Raw genomic sequence first — 14,425 nt, forward strand, 5'->3', positions numbered from 1 at the left:
CACACACACACACACACACACACACACACACACACACACACACACACACACACACACATGCTCGCCTGCCTGCCCACCCACCCTCCATCACCAAAGACAGAGCAGAAAGAGGCTGTATTGGTTCCTTTCTGGCAGCTCATTCAGCATGAGAGGCTGCGCTGGCATCAGTCACATTTGGTAAATTATATCCGCTGACCCCAAAGATCAGAAATGTTGTCAGCTCGCTCCTGCCAACGTATGTACCCCAGAGCCAAGGAATATCTTGTAGAGTTCGGAGGAGAACACGTGAAAGTTTAAACTGTTTAGTCACTGTTCCTCTGAATTCAGACTGAGGACTTGTTGAGTTGGCCCCCAGTCCAAACATCTTTCCTTCTTCTTCATCTTTTTTTTTTTTTCCTTATCCAGTCTGCTATTCTTCATTCCATCTAGATCAAAAGCCAAGTGAAAGCGTGTCAGGGACCAATTAAACTTTGCTTACAGAATACCCATAATAATACTTAGTACAGCAAGACCCTCAGAGCAAAACATCCAAAACTTCGGAGACTCTTTTGCTTGGGCACAGAGACTTGACTTTATAAGGAGAGAATCTCCCCATCAATTCTTCTCCTCTTAGCGCTCTCTCTCCGCCTGGTCTATTCAGTCACTGTGATATTTCCATTCTAGAGAGAAGCCAGTAATTTCCTAAAACTTCTAAGAATCTAGTCTCCCTTGGGAAGTGTGTCTGTTGTCCTTTTTCTGTATTTTCTTTCCTGCCTCCGAGATTGGTGTGGCAGGGCTAGAGGTGGGGTGGGGACAGGTCTTCCTTGAGATTAATGAGATCCCCCCAAATCTCCAGTTGAGTCATTCATTGAACCTCACTTAGCAGATTCCTGCCAGGCCCTGATTTATATCCTATTCCTATTCCAGTGTCACTGGCCTTGATGTGTAGCATCTAATTTCGTCTTGATATCACACCCCCGTGGTGTGGGTTTTAACAGCTCCATTTTACAAACAGGGATCTCAGTATCAGAGAGGTTGAAAATCAAGGTCAAACTGTGATTCACTGGGAAGAGCCAAGATTTCAGTCCAGATCTTTCTGACTTCAGAGCCCAGGTCCTTCACCAGGCTGAATTGGTCTGTGTCTTCATGAGTTATTCTTGCATAACTGCAAGTGTGGGCTTCTCTTGGTAAAGCCTGGGCCTTGGTAAAAGAATAGTGTTGAAAGAAAGGAAGTGATGGATTGTGCTTTGCTCAGAGGATAAAACTCAGCCAGGTGGATGCAACTGATATACTGTGTCAAAATGAAGCAGAGGCGCTCCTGCTTTCTGCCACAAGCCAGAAAACCCTGCGAGCCGCTGGCAGCTGGGATTATATTATGAGCAAGGAAACGCTCACCCCAGGAAGGCAGCCTGGTTCTGAGTGCAGGGACAGAAGTTGAGGTCGGAGAGGAGACATCAGTCAAGGAAGGACCAGTGAGATAGAAGAGGGTGAGGACGAAAATGGGTCAGACCCTGTGAACAAAACAAGCAGAAAGTCTCAGCATTTCCTCTGCTGCTCAGACTCTCATCTCATTCACGTGAGGAAAGTACTTGGCGGTCAGAAGTCATGGTCTTTCACCAATTTTGGCATCAACACGGAGGCCAGAGGAAGGGCAAGGCCTCCGGGTTCAGACAGACTCAGACAGACCCTGCTGGACCACTGCGGGCACCTGGGCTCAGGAGGTGAATAAGAGGGAGCCGGGCACTGGTCTGCCCATCCTCTGGGGCTTCTCCTGCGTGGCGGACAGACCTAGTCTCACACCAGTGAACACACATCAAAACCTGTTGGGACCCTCTGCTGGCTCCATCCATGCACCCCTGCCTAATCACCAGTGGCCACAGAAAGATCAGCACATGTACAGGTTATACTAGGATTTATAGTTGTCTTCCAAAAGTCCGCAGTGCAGGGAAAGCCGCTTCCTGAAGCATTGTCACAAATTGATTTCTTGAAGAAGGAAAAAAAAAAAAGTCCAACACATGCGGGGCCCACGCAAACCCACCTCTACCTCCTAAGGTGGGAACTAGAGCAGAAAGCTTCACTGCAAACAGTTGCTTTTAGGAACGTAATCATGAATGCAGATTCCTTTTCTAATTCCTCTAACTTGCTGTTATTGTTCGACAAAGTGGGCCAGTTAATTTGTAGAATAAATGGAGTGGACTTTTAACCATCATCTGAAGAAGACTTTGGCTCTTATGTTTAGGTACCAAAATAGAAGCAAAGCACCGTGTCAGGTGCCCCCTTGGTGAGAACCGAGCATCCAGATGAGCATTTTTTCCAGAAGCCCTTACACACCACGCTTGCAGGCTGACAGTGTGGTCACTTCCCAACCCTCTAAGTTTTCATGGCTCCGTGGCTAATAATTTAAGAGTTTAAACCACCTTAGAATTTACTGGAACTTCATAAATTTGCTTCAGACATCTCTTAAATCATTCACAAAGCTGAAAATTATTTTTTTCCTCCTTCTTTTAAGCACAAAATCACGTAAAATTGCTACTGTTCCTTGAGAGCTATGTAGGAGGCAGAAGGGAGGGGAGGGGAGGGAACTGGGGGTGCAGCGGGGCCTTCCCTTGCCTTCCTTCTTTTGACCCTAACAAAACCTTGAGCGGTAGGTGGTGCTTTCCCTGTTTTATACTTGGGAGTAATGAGGCTCCGTGAGGTTAAGTCCTTCCCCAGATCAGGACTCCACCGAGGTCTGTCTGCCTCCGAAGTCCACACTCGTAAGCCCTGTACATACAGCCTGTGGCGTAAGAGGCTTCGAAAACACGCCGTGTCACCTCTGGAGGCTTATCTGCTCCCACCGGGAAGCTTCAGGGGATGAGCCATGGGCCCTGGGGACACAGATAGAAGAATGCGGCCGTGGGGCCCTTTGCTAGATCCCGGGAAGGGCTGTCCGGAGGGGAGCGTGTCCCGGCTGGGAGCGGAGCGTCCCCCGTCTAACCTGTGCAACCCGGTGGTCCTTCTAGTCGAAGATCCATGCCGCCCGCAGCCTGAGCGAAATCGCCATCGACCTGACGGAGACGGGCACGCTGAAGACGTCCAAGCTGGCCAACATGGGCAGCAAGGGCAAGATCATCAGTGGCAGCAGCGGCAGCCTGCTGTCCTCAGGTGGGCGGCGTCCCGGGGCCTGGGCGCTCCGAGGAGGCGGGGCGCGGCCGCCGAGCGAGGCTTGCGGCCCAACGGGGGCGGGGGGCCGGGGGCGGTCCGAGGAACCGGCCAGCGGTGTCAGCGCGTGGAAGCAGGGGAGGGGAGACGCGGCAGTAGAGCCTCAGGGCGTGGGAAGAGCACCCTAGTGCCTTGGAGCGGCCTCCAGCGCCTCCCGGTGCTGATGGCCGAGCGGCAGGAGCGCCGGCTCCGAGGACGAAGGCGCGGGCTGCCTGCCTGTCACTCAAGGAGAATTACACGAGGAGGGGCCGAAGGTCAGCCTTCGGCGTGGTGCTTGCCGTTCCCAGGGGGACTTCTCGAGGCTTTCCAAAGTACGGAAAACCCTTGATCGTTTGGGAAGGAGAGACCCGTCGCAGAGTGCGGTCTGGTGCGCTTTGAAAGGGGGGGGTCAGGGGGTCTGCCTGCCGTGTGTTTCTGCGGGGCCCTGGGCCAGTCATTTGCCTTGAGGTTTTGGGAGGGACAGAAATGCCCCGAGGTTTGAGATGCGGCTGGACTTCAGGAGGAGGGGTGCCATCGGCTGGAGTGACAGGAGGGGAGCAGTTCTGAGTTGGGCAGGGAGTGAGAGGGAGGCAAAAATTGTCTGGAAATGTTAGGAAAGTATAATGCAGTTCACCCCCCAGGCCACGTGCTCAAGGGCTGATTATTCTTGGGGCCGGTACACACCTCCTTGCCTCTGAGCCAGAGAGTAAAGCAGGAGGTCTTTGCCCTACCTCATCTTCCAGGGTCATCTCTGTACATGTGGTGACTGCAGACGGTAACAAAATAAAGAAAGGAAAAAGACAGGAGGGGGTGGGGAAAGCCGAAAGCTGCCTAGTTAGCTTCTGGGCTGGTGGAGTCCAGTCAGAGCCAGGAAAACCTTTAGACCTGAAGGGCGAGGGTGAAGATGGACAGGCCTTTCTAAGGTCCTGGGAGGACCCAGGTCACATGTCCACGGGGCCAGGCGTTTTATAAAATCTGTGAACGTAATACATTTTGCATTCTTTTTCTTAAATAGAGCCACCAAAATTATGTAGGTTTCAGGCTCCTCCACAAAGTTGTTTCTGCCTCTGCCAGGTCACCGTTAAGGTTCACCGTAAACCTCTCGCTGTCCTGGATCCTTAAAAAGCTTTCATCAATACAATGGGCCAAGTAATCATTGCTTCTGAGGCTTAGAGGTTTACAGTGAAGACCGTGGACAGTGCTGTAGTAAAGAGAATGCCATTCAAAGTCCAAGACCGCTGCCTCGAATTCCAGCCACTTCCTATCCCCTGTTAAAGCCCAGAGTCTCGGAGCTGAGCCTGGCTTCCGTTTGTCCACTGTCCTCCTAATGCAGCCACAGATGAGCCCGCCTCTTCCTTCAGCCTCAGTGAGGGGTGCATTCCTGCTGTGGTTTCATATCCCCTTGGAAATCTACGTTCCTTCTGAATGTGGCATGTTACACGCAGGAGAATAGATTCTTCCAGCTCAGGGGTTCCCTGCCCTCCAGGTGCATCGGAACCCCTTGGAGGGTTCGTTCAAACTCAGGTAGCTGGGCTCCGGCCCCGGAGTGTCTGATCTGTAGGTCTGGGGTGAGCCTGGGAATTGGCATTTCTAGCAAGTTCTGACAAGTTCCCCGGTGATGTTTTTTGTTTTCTTTTGTTTTGTTTTGTTTGTTTTTTTAAAGTTTGCATTTTCCGATTGTGGGAATTTGTAAGAGTAGCTGACCGTTGAAATTGGAACAATTTTTTTAAATTTTTATTTTTGGCTGTGTTGGGTCTTCGTTTCTGTGCGAGGGCTTTCTCTAGTTGTGGCAAGCGGGGGTCACTCTTCATAGCGGTGCGCGGGCCTCTCACTGTCGCGGCCTCTCTTGTTGCGGAGCACGGGCTCCAGACGCGCAGGCTCAGTAATTGTGGCTCACGGGCCCAGTTGCTCCGCGGCATGTGGGATCCTCCCGGACCGGGGCTCGAACCCGTGTCCCCTGCATTAGCAGGCAGATTCTCAACCACTGCGCCCCCAGGGAAGCCCTCCCCGGTGATGTTGATGCTGGTCTGGGGACCACAGTTTGAGAGCCACTCTTCTTGCTGAACAAGAGATAAAAGCCTGAGGTGGGTGTGCAGCTCACGATCAAGGAACCTAGGTCTCCCCACTTTTACACCTGTGTCCTGGTCCATCTGCTTGGGCCCTTTGTCTCTGGCAGCCGCCAAGGGTGCAAACGTAATAGCAGGTAGAGAGGAGGTGGTGAACAGGAGCCCCAAAGCATCTAACGTGCAACTGACATCATTCAACCATCAGAAATGAGATCCAGGGACTTCCCTGGCGGTCCAGTGGTTAAGACTCTGCGCTTCCACTGCAGGGGGGGCGGGTTTGATCCCTGGTGCGGCAACTGGGATCCCCAGTTTTTTTGGCGGCACGGCCAAAAAAAGAAAGGAAAAGAAATGAGATACCGAGATCCAGGCATCTTCAAGACTGGAAAGCAATTCCTCTCTGTTACCGTCAACAGCTTGACATTGATAATCAATCCCGTGGGCTAGGAGATGAATCAAAAGAAAACTTTCCTGCTGAATCCACTCCCACACCTAATATAAGCATCTTTATCTCGGGATATTAGAGCAATTTTTTCATGTCTGATAACTTAGTGACAAGGACCCTGGGCAAAGCTGTTTGGGCGTCGATGGAGGTAGCCGAGGCCCCCTGCCTGCCCCACTTCTGCGGTGGCTCCATCCTTAGGACCGAGACCCTCAGCCTTTTCCCTGCCCACCTCTGCTGCTCAGCTAAGCAAGAGGAAAGCTGGGTAGACGGGGGAGGAGATGGAGAGGTGTGAGCCGTGCCCCATGACCAGGCCAGGGAGCGCTTCAAACTCAGCCCAGCCCTGCAAGTTAGATCCTGGAGAACGGTCCTTAACTGCTGAGGCTCCGTGGGGAGGTTTCCCCGCCTCTGACTTAGGAAAGGCCACGGGTCAGTGGAAGGAGAGACCTTGCACGGGAAGTGTTCCATCGGTCAACTCGGGGAACTTCTAGGACCTGTCGATCTGGCCGTCACTGCCACCAGGTCTGTGACTGCTGCCCCTCTGACTTTTCATGTGCAGGAGAAGATGCCTTCACCTGAGGCCTTGCAGTCCCACCTGGACGGGACGGTTTCCCATCCCCCACCAGCCGGAAATCTAGGCTAGCCTCCCACCCCATGCTTTTCATCCTTTAGTGCCTCCTGCCTGACTGCGTGTGGAGAAGGCCTCTTAGTGATGGGCTCCCGCAGAAGGAGAGGGCGTCACTCTTTCGGGATGGCCTAGGTTTAAGCACTCTTTTTATGACACTTTCCAGACCCTAGGATCTACCTCTCACTCAGGAAATAGGATACAAAAAACCTAGTATCCTATTGGATCAATTATTGTCTCTCCTTCACCTACTGCCTTGTGCTGAAACAAAGATGGTGTCTGATAAACGGTCCTGAAAAGCATTTTGAGAAACTGATCATCACTTGAGAACCCTTTTTGCTACCGCTAACCCTGCGCCCAACACTCAGTAGATGTTCCATACACGATTTTTTAAATTTTTTACATGATTTCCCCGTGACTCATTTATTTACTGACTGGAAATTTGTACCTTTTGACTCAGTTTACCCATTTCACCCACCCTCACCCCCTGTCTCTGACACCTGCCAGTCTGTTCTTTTTATCTATGAGCTCAGGGTTTTTTGGTTTTAGTTCGTTTGTTTTTAGAGTCTATGTATCAGTGAGATCAAATGGTATTTGTCTTTCTCTGATATACTTCGCTTAGCATAATGCCCTTGGGGTCCATTTATATCGAAAATGGCAAGATTTCATTTTTTTTTTGTTATGGCTGAATAATGTCCCGTTGTGTGTGTGTTATAGTTACAATTTCTTTATGCATTCATCCACTGGTGGACACTTAGATTGTTTCCATATCATGGCTATTGTGAATAATGCTGCTATGAACATGAGGGTGCAGATATCTTTTCCAGTTACTGTTTCATTTCTTCAGATAAATACCCAGAAGTGAAATTGCTGGGTCATATGGTAGCTCTATTATTTGTTTTGTTTTGTTTTGTTTTTAAGATGTTGGGGGTAGGAGTTTATTAATTTATTTATTTATTTTTGCTGTGTTGGGTCTTTGTTTCTGTGCGAGGGCTTTCTCTGGTTGTGGCGAGCGGGGGCCACTCTTCATTGCGGTACGCGGGCCTCTCACTATCGCCGCCTCTCTTGTTGCGGAGCACAGGCTCCAGACGCGCAGGCTCAGTAGTTGTGGCTCACGGGCCCAGTTGCTCCGCGGCATGTGGGATCCTCCCGGACCGGGGCTCGACCCCGTGTCCCCTGCATTAGCAGGCAGATTCTCAACCACTGCGCCACCAGGGAAGCCCTATTATTAGTTTTTTGAGGAACCTCCACACTGTTTGACATAGTGGCTGCACCAACTCCCATTCCTACCAACAGGCTGTGAGGGTTCCCTTTTTTCCACATCCTCGCCAACATTTGTCATGCTTTTTGATGATGGCCATTCTAACAGATGTGAGGTGATTTCCCATTGTGGTTTTGATTTGCATTTCCCTGATGATTAATGATGTTGGGTATCTATTCATGTACCCGTTGGCCATTTGTATGTCTTCTTTGGAAAATGTCTGTTCAGATCCTCTGCCCGTTTTTTAACTGGATTTGTTTTTTGTTGTTGAGTTGTATAAGTTCTTTATATTTTTTGGATATTAGTCCTTTATCAGATATATGATTTGCAAATATTTTCTCCCATTCAGTAGGTTGCCTTTTCTTTTTGTTGATGGTTTCCGTTGTTGTGCAGAAGCTTTTTCGTTCGATGTAGTCCCATTTGCTTACTTTTACTTTTGGTGCCTCTACTTGTGGTGTCAACTTTCAAAAAATCATCACCAAGACTGATGTCAATGATACACGATTATTAAAATTAAATTTTGAAGGATACTAGTAAGAATCCTGCATGTGCTGCCTTTTAAGAACCTTCTACATTCCCAGAGTGTGTGCTGTCTCGGTCCTTGCCAAGATCGCTCAGAAACCTGCCACTAACATTTTCCCTCAAATTGTACTGTATCACTTTTGTCATGATGGTATCAGACCTTCAAAGGTTAATCTTGTCAGATCAGGCTCCTCCTGCAAACACCATCCTTCCTCATTATCTTGCCTGTATCCTTCCACCCTTGTCTGTACCCAAATTGTGCCGTAACCGAGCCGTGTAACCACACTGTGATATTGCTACCGTATAAACATTTTTTCTAGCTCCCGAACTTTGCTAGCGACTATGCATAGCATTGTAAAAGTTACAGCTTCTCTCCTCAAAGAGTTGGCGTACTATTTGTTGATGTAAAACAGAGATAGAATATTTCCAACTCTTAGTAACTTTGAAGGTGATTTTCCTATTTAACAAGGGTACGTCATTACGAAGTAGTGGACTTCAGTCATTTTAAAGCTATCTGAGGTCTCAGAAGCTAAAGAAATGAAGAAATGTTATCGATATCATTAAAGAAGTCAGAAGTACACACTTATTAATGACCTGGGCCAGGGGCTAACATCTCAAAAAGAAAAGGTCTGCAGAGTTGAAATGATTTACTGAGGCTCAGGGCCAAGACGCTCTGAGTTTTTCGCTGGTAACACCCAGGGCTGTCCCGTGGGGGACCTGTAGTCCTACTGGAGACCCTTAGAGGTGCTGAGCCTTCTGAGGTGTGTCGCAGTAAAAGGGATCAAGCCCTCACCTCCCCAAATTACACTGCATGAGATTCAGACCCTAGGAAGGTTATGGAACCCGCGTCCCAAATCCATTCGTGAAGGGGCTCCGGCGGGCAGGCTTTGAAAGGAGCTGAGGACCCTGGTCCCAGAGCATCCCCTGGAGGAAGGGGCTTTGAGGCACCTCAGGGCGCAGCCCCCGTTCCAGGCCGGCAGAGCCCCACCTCCGCCCCCATCTTGGTCTCCTCACAAGCTCTGCACCTCTGGCTAACCAGCCAGCCTGTTGCCTGACCACTGCGGGGTGGTGACAAGCAGGGGACGTTGTGGTCACTGTGCCCTAGGAGAGCCTCCAAATTTTCCAGGGTTCAGATAGAGTTTGAGAGGACAACTGTGAACTCAAAACGTTTGGTGATGATGACGTTTTCGGAATTCAGAAAAAGCCTCCGAAATCCTTTTTGTGGGAACTTTAAAGGGTTTATCCCTCTCTTCCTTACCCGCATTTCTTGAAACCTCAAAAACAGATGGGAAAGGGAAAAAAATGGAATGACAAAAGAAAAAACAAAACAACTGCATGCTGAACATGCATGGCCTTTCTGTAGCTCCTCTGAAAGCGAGAAAAAGTGTAGGATTGTCCCAGCATTGCTTCTGGAATTTGCCATCCCAGAACAGTTCTGGTTTCAGTAGGAGGGTAGGGAGGGGCTCAGGGAGATGTGTTTTTGCTCTCAGCTGATGTTTAAAGAAAATGGCACAGACTTGCTTAGGAGACGCCCTGTGTTATGCAGGCCCACGTGGGTTGTGCATTAACTGCCCGCAAACAAAAAAATGTTACTGCACGTCCTTTCTTAGAGGAATTAGAACAATGAGACTGATGCTGGCTTTTTGAATGGAAATACAGGGCCAAAAGCCACCCACCTTCTCCAAAAACAAAATGGCATGTTGTGTCTATAAATAGGAATTGGGCTGTGGGATTGATAGGGCAGTTGAGTCATCTGCATTGTCAAGAGCAGGGTTGCCAAGAGTGTGGTGATGGATATTTGGTTAAAAAAAAAACAAACAAAAAAACGCAATATAACAAAACCCTGCGGTCTGCTGGGATCCCCCAGCTCTGTCTGACCCTTTCCGCTCGGGAGAAAAACACGTTGTACTGAGTGTAGGGCCTGCTCTGCCTGGGACCCATCCACGTCCATGACTCAACTCTTCACACATTCGCCCTCTCTGAATGCCAGCACTTCCTGCCATTGTTGGGAAGTTTATTAATAACTAACATAATAATGAGGGTGCCAGCTGTCTGTCGTCTCTCCTTCCAGAGAACTGATCTGATAGGGCGCTGCCAGCTTTATGGTCGGGGCTGTATTCAGCTTAAAATACGCGGCCTGAAGTCGGTATCAATCACATGATGTTTGGGGGCTTTTTTCTTCTTCTTTTCATCTTCCTCCTTTTTTCTTCTTTTTTTTAAAATATAGATTTTATTCCTACAGTTCAAACTTATTTCCTTTATGTTTTGCAGTTACTTTATGTCAATTTTTTTTTAATTGGCGTATAGTTGTTTTACAATGTTGTATTAGTTTCTACTGTACAGCAAAGTGGAGTTCCCTGTGCTGTACAGCAGTTTCTCATTAGTTACCTGTTTTATACATATTAGTGTCTACATGTCAATCCCAATCTCCCAATTCATCTCACCACCACCCCCCGCCGCTTTCCCCCCTTGGTGTCCATACGTTTGTTCTCTATATCTGTGTCTCCACTTCTGCCCTGCAAACCGGTTCATCTGTACCATTTTTCTAGATTCCACATGTATGCGTTAATATACGATATTTGTTTTTCTCTTTCTGACTGACTTCACTCTGTATGACAGTCTCTAGATCCATCCACGTCTCTACAAATGACCCAATTCCGTTCCTTTTCATGGCTGAGTAATATTCCATTGTATAGATGTACCACATCTTCTTTATCCGTTCGTCTGTCGATGGAACTTTGTCCGTTGTTTTGCTGCCCAGCATGTGGGATCCTAGTTCCCCAAGCAGGGATCGAACCCACGCCCCCTGCATTAGAGGCATGGAGTCTTAACCACTGGACTGCCAGGGAAGTGCCATTTTCATCCTTTCTTTTCGGCTCTCATTTCTGTCTCTTCCATCTGTTTCTCTCCAGCCTTTTAGAGGTTCCTTTATCGGCTGCCTGTCTCTTCTTAAGTCTAATGATGCCCAGGATTCCAGGGGCCTTTAGTGTTGGTCCCAGGCTCGGTGCCCTGCAGATGGGCTTAGCCGGCAGCCCTGCCAGAGGGCTCACCCTCTGCTAGGGTGTGTTTATATGGGACTGTGTAACCGGTGAGGGCTGCGAAATCGCTTTCTGTGGAATGGATGTTTCTGGCCGTGGCTTGAGCAGGACAGGCCTGAGTCACAATTGTGCGAAGACAGCACAGTTGTCCCTTTCTGCTCTCTCACTGGGGGGAAAAGAACAGAAACCTAATAAAGCCATTTATACTGATATAGTTACACCCTCCCGTGTAAAGGAATATTCACCTGCTAAAGAAAACCAGGGCAGAATGATAATCTGTAACCTAAGTGAACGACTTTGATGGATTTTTAAAAACTGAAAAAGAAATATCACCGTCCCCTCCCATAGCCTTTGCTCTCTTCCCGTTTATTGAGACCAGCTTTCTCAATATTACAGTCGAATCACAGAATCTTGGAGCCAGAAGGATAAGCCCCCTTATTTCACAATATAAGAAATGGAAACCGTATAACTTAACTCATAACAGTAGTTTCAACTAGGTAGTTTACCAGATGGTGCTAACGTTTTAAATCAGTGGTTCACGTCTCTCCCTCCCTCCCTCTCCCCCAACCCCGAACCTTTCTTTTTTTCATTATCTTTGTACCCTTCACCCTTTGGTAGAAGTGCCACTGAGCACTTTCTTTTTTTCTGAGTCCCAGAGACTCTTCGCTGCCACCAAATGGTGTTTATTTTCAAAGCGCTCCCATTTCACTGCTCTTTTACGCGCGCTGTTTTCTTTCTAAAATATCCCACCCTAATGAAAAGTTCTCCAGGCGTGCACTTTTCATGTGGAAAAAAAAAATCACGTTTCATTCCCTGAGACGCTCTCCAGAGATCACACACAGTTATCCTGAAATCTGCCAGGTGGCTTTATTTCCCATGTTCTCTTAGGACATCTTTCCTGTAAGGAATTCGTAATTGAGGATTTGTAAGGCAAATAAATATCTCTTCATCATAAAGGGTTCAGACCTTTTCCTTGTATTTATTCCTGGGGTGTCTGCCAAAACTTTTCCTTATAGCTTTTGTAGATCTGGGAATATGCCTACTTTCTTTTCTTTTTTTGTAAAAGTCTAAACAGACAGATTGTCATTTCCTTCCCTTACTTTTAGGACAACAGATTTCTTTCTTCTCTGGGGTACTGTTTGTTTCAAATTTCCCCTGCTTTCAGAGAGGAAAGAACCCCTTCTGTCGCCTGAGATCAGCAGGGCTGGTCATCAGAATTCCATCTGTGTAAAAACATATGAGCCCCGGTTCCTGACAATATTCTGTTTAAGAGGATGCGTTCTCATATCCGGTGCAGAGTAGCCCAGAGTCTTTTGAAAGACTGGAGCGCATTCTCCGTCTCAGCCCGATGAGGACGTCCTTCCCCATGTTTGCCGGCTGGGAGGGGAGCTGCTCTTTGTGTGGGCTGGCCCTCCCCACGCATCCTGCCCCAGGGCACCAGCTGCCCTCCGGGTGACATCTGGAGTTCCCTAGCTGGAGCACGAGGAGGTCCAAGAGGCGGTTTCTCCAGAGGTGGCAGAAGTATCTCCGCCGACAACGTCCCTAGCGTCCGGGAGTTCACTCGGGAGATTCCCAAACCCGCTGAAGGTGGCTTTCTGATCTTCAGTGCATCATTCAGACACTCCCGGCTGTGTTTGGGCTGGAGTTGTCTTCTTTGGGGTCAGACCTTTTTCTCCTCCTCTCCAGCCAGCTGAGGAGTGACCTATTTCTGTAAAAGATGTGGATTGGAAAACGATCATCAGATAGCCAAAAACAAAAGACATTTGCAGTCTGGGCTCAGTCAAAGAGACGTTGACTGAGCAGGAAGCAGGATGAAAGGCTTTCCGGAGAACTAATCTGACGCCCTGATGCTCCTGGCAGTGGGGACCACGCGGCGACTCAGCCTTCTCAGACCTCATCAGCCCTGCAGGTTAACTGCCTAACTGGCCTGGGGTGTGGCAGCTGCCGCCTCTCCCCTTCAAGGGCGTGGCTCATCTCCTCCTTCCTCCCGCTGGACGGCTTTTCGTGGCCGGGCCCGAGAGGCTCTCTGAGGGCTGGACCCACGTCCAGCTCCCTGTCTCCCCCACCCCACCTTGCACACACAAGGTGCTTCAGAGACTTCTGTGGCTTCCTTGGCGCATCCGAAGGACCCGTGGGCTCCTCCCTTCTGCCTGCGTTTCCTCCGCGCGGTCCCGCAGGAAGGGTCTAGGCTGGAGAGGCAGATGGGCTGGTGCAGGAACCGTGTGCGTTACAGCCAGACCCAGTTCCTGCCCTCATGGTGCTTCCGTTCCAGGGACGCAGCAGACCAAACCGCCAAGTTGGAATTCCAGCTCTGCCTCCTAACGTCCCAGTGACCTCTTCTGTGAACACGGGGATAACGTTTCTGTGAGGATGAAAGGAGTAGAACGTGTGGGAAGCTCCCATCAGGAGTTCTGTAAAAATGCCCTCCCTTCCCTCCTTCGCCCGAGTTTCCTGCATGGGCACCTTCCACCAGCCTTCCAGCTTCTTGCCTGTTCACTGTTCTTCCTCTTCTACATTATGAGGCTCCCCAGAATTGGGGTGCCAACTCCTAACAAAGGCCAGGGGACACCCCTGATTACAAATAACTACAAATACTCACGTAGTGCCTCTTACATGCTGTTCTAAGCACCTTGCAAGCCAATGCAAATCAATCTCATTTGATTCTCCCAACTTTCGAAGAAGTCCTGTTTTTTTAATTTGTTTATTTATTTTTGGCTGCGTTGGGTCTTCGTTGCTGGGCACGGGTTTTCGCTAGTTGCGGCGAGCGGGGGCTGCTCTTCGTTGAGGGGCGCGGGCTTCTCATTGCGGTGGCTTCTCTTGTAGCGGAGCACGGGCTTCAGTAGTTGCAGCACGTGGGCTCAGTAGTTGTGGCTCACGGGCTCTAGAGCGCAGGCTCAGTAGCTGTGGCGCACGGGCTTAGTTGCTCCGCAGCATGTGGGATCCTCCCGGACCAGGGCTCGAACCCGTGTCCCCTGCATTGGCAGGCGGATTCTTCACCACTGCGCCACCAGGGAAGCCCAGAAGTCCTGTTTTCACTCCCATATGAGAAGGGAGGTAACAGATTCAGAGCGGTCATGTGACATTGCTGAGTCCTCACAACTAGTATGGCACAGAGAGCTGGGACACAAGCCCTGACTTGTTAGCTCTAAACTACTAGATGGTAGACTTCTGTCTCTGGAAGCTGCCAGACCAGTTGACGTTTCCCGAGGTGTACTCACATCACTCTTTCCTGCAAACTTGGTGCTACTTGAAAGTTGGACCACCACCAACAACAAAGTATTTATTCGCTACTTAGATCTTTCAAAAGCATTCAAA

The 14,425-nt window shown here is 49.3% G+C and overlaps 1 protein-coding gene across 3 annotated transcripts in view; it reads left to right on the forward strand.

Annotated features, from left to right (window-relative positions):
- FRMD4A (FERM domain containing 4A) overlaps window positions 1-14,425 on the forward strand; it is a 100,046-nt gene that overhangs the window by 42,307 nt on the left and 43,314 nt on the right. For all 3 annotated transcript variants that reach the window (XM_028495604.2, XM_028495603.2, XM_024116363.3), the window contains one exon: window positions 2,982-3,123. In XM_028495604.2, coding sequence (XP_028351405.1) covers window positions 2,982-3,123 — 142 coding nt within the window. The remainder of the gene's footprint in view (window positions 1-2,981; window positions 3,124-14,425) is intronic.

Source organism: Physeter macrocephalus, chromosome 11 (genome assembly GCF_002837175.3).
Source record: "Physeter macrocephalus isolate SW-GA chromosome 11, ASM283717v5, whole genome shotgun sequence".
Lineage (NCBI taxonomy): Eukaryota > Metazoa > Chordata > Mammalia > Artiodactyla > Physeteridae > Physeter > Physeter macrocephalus.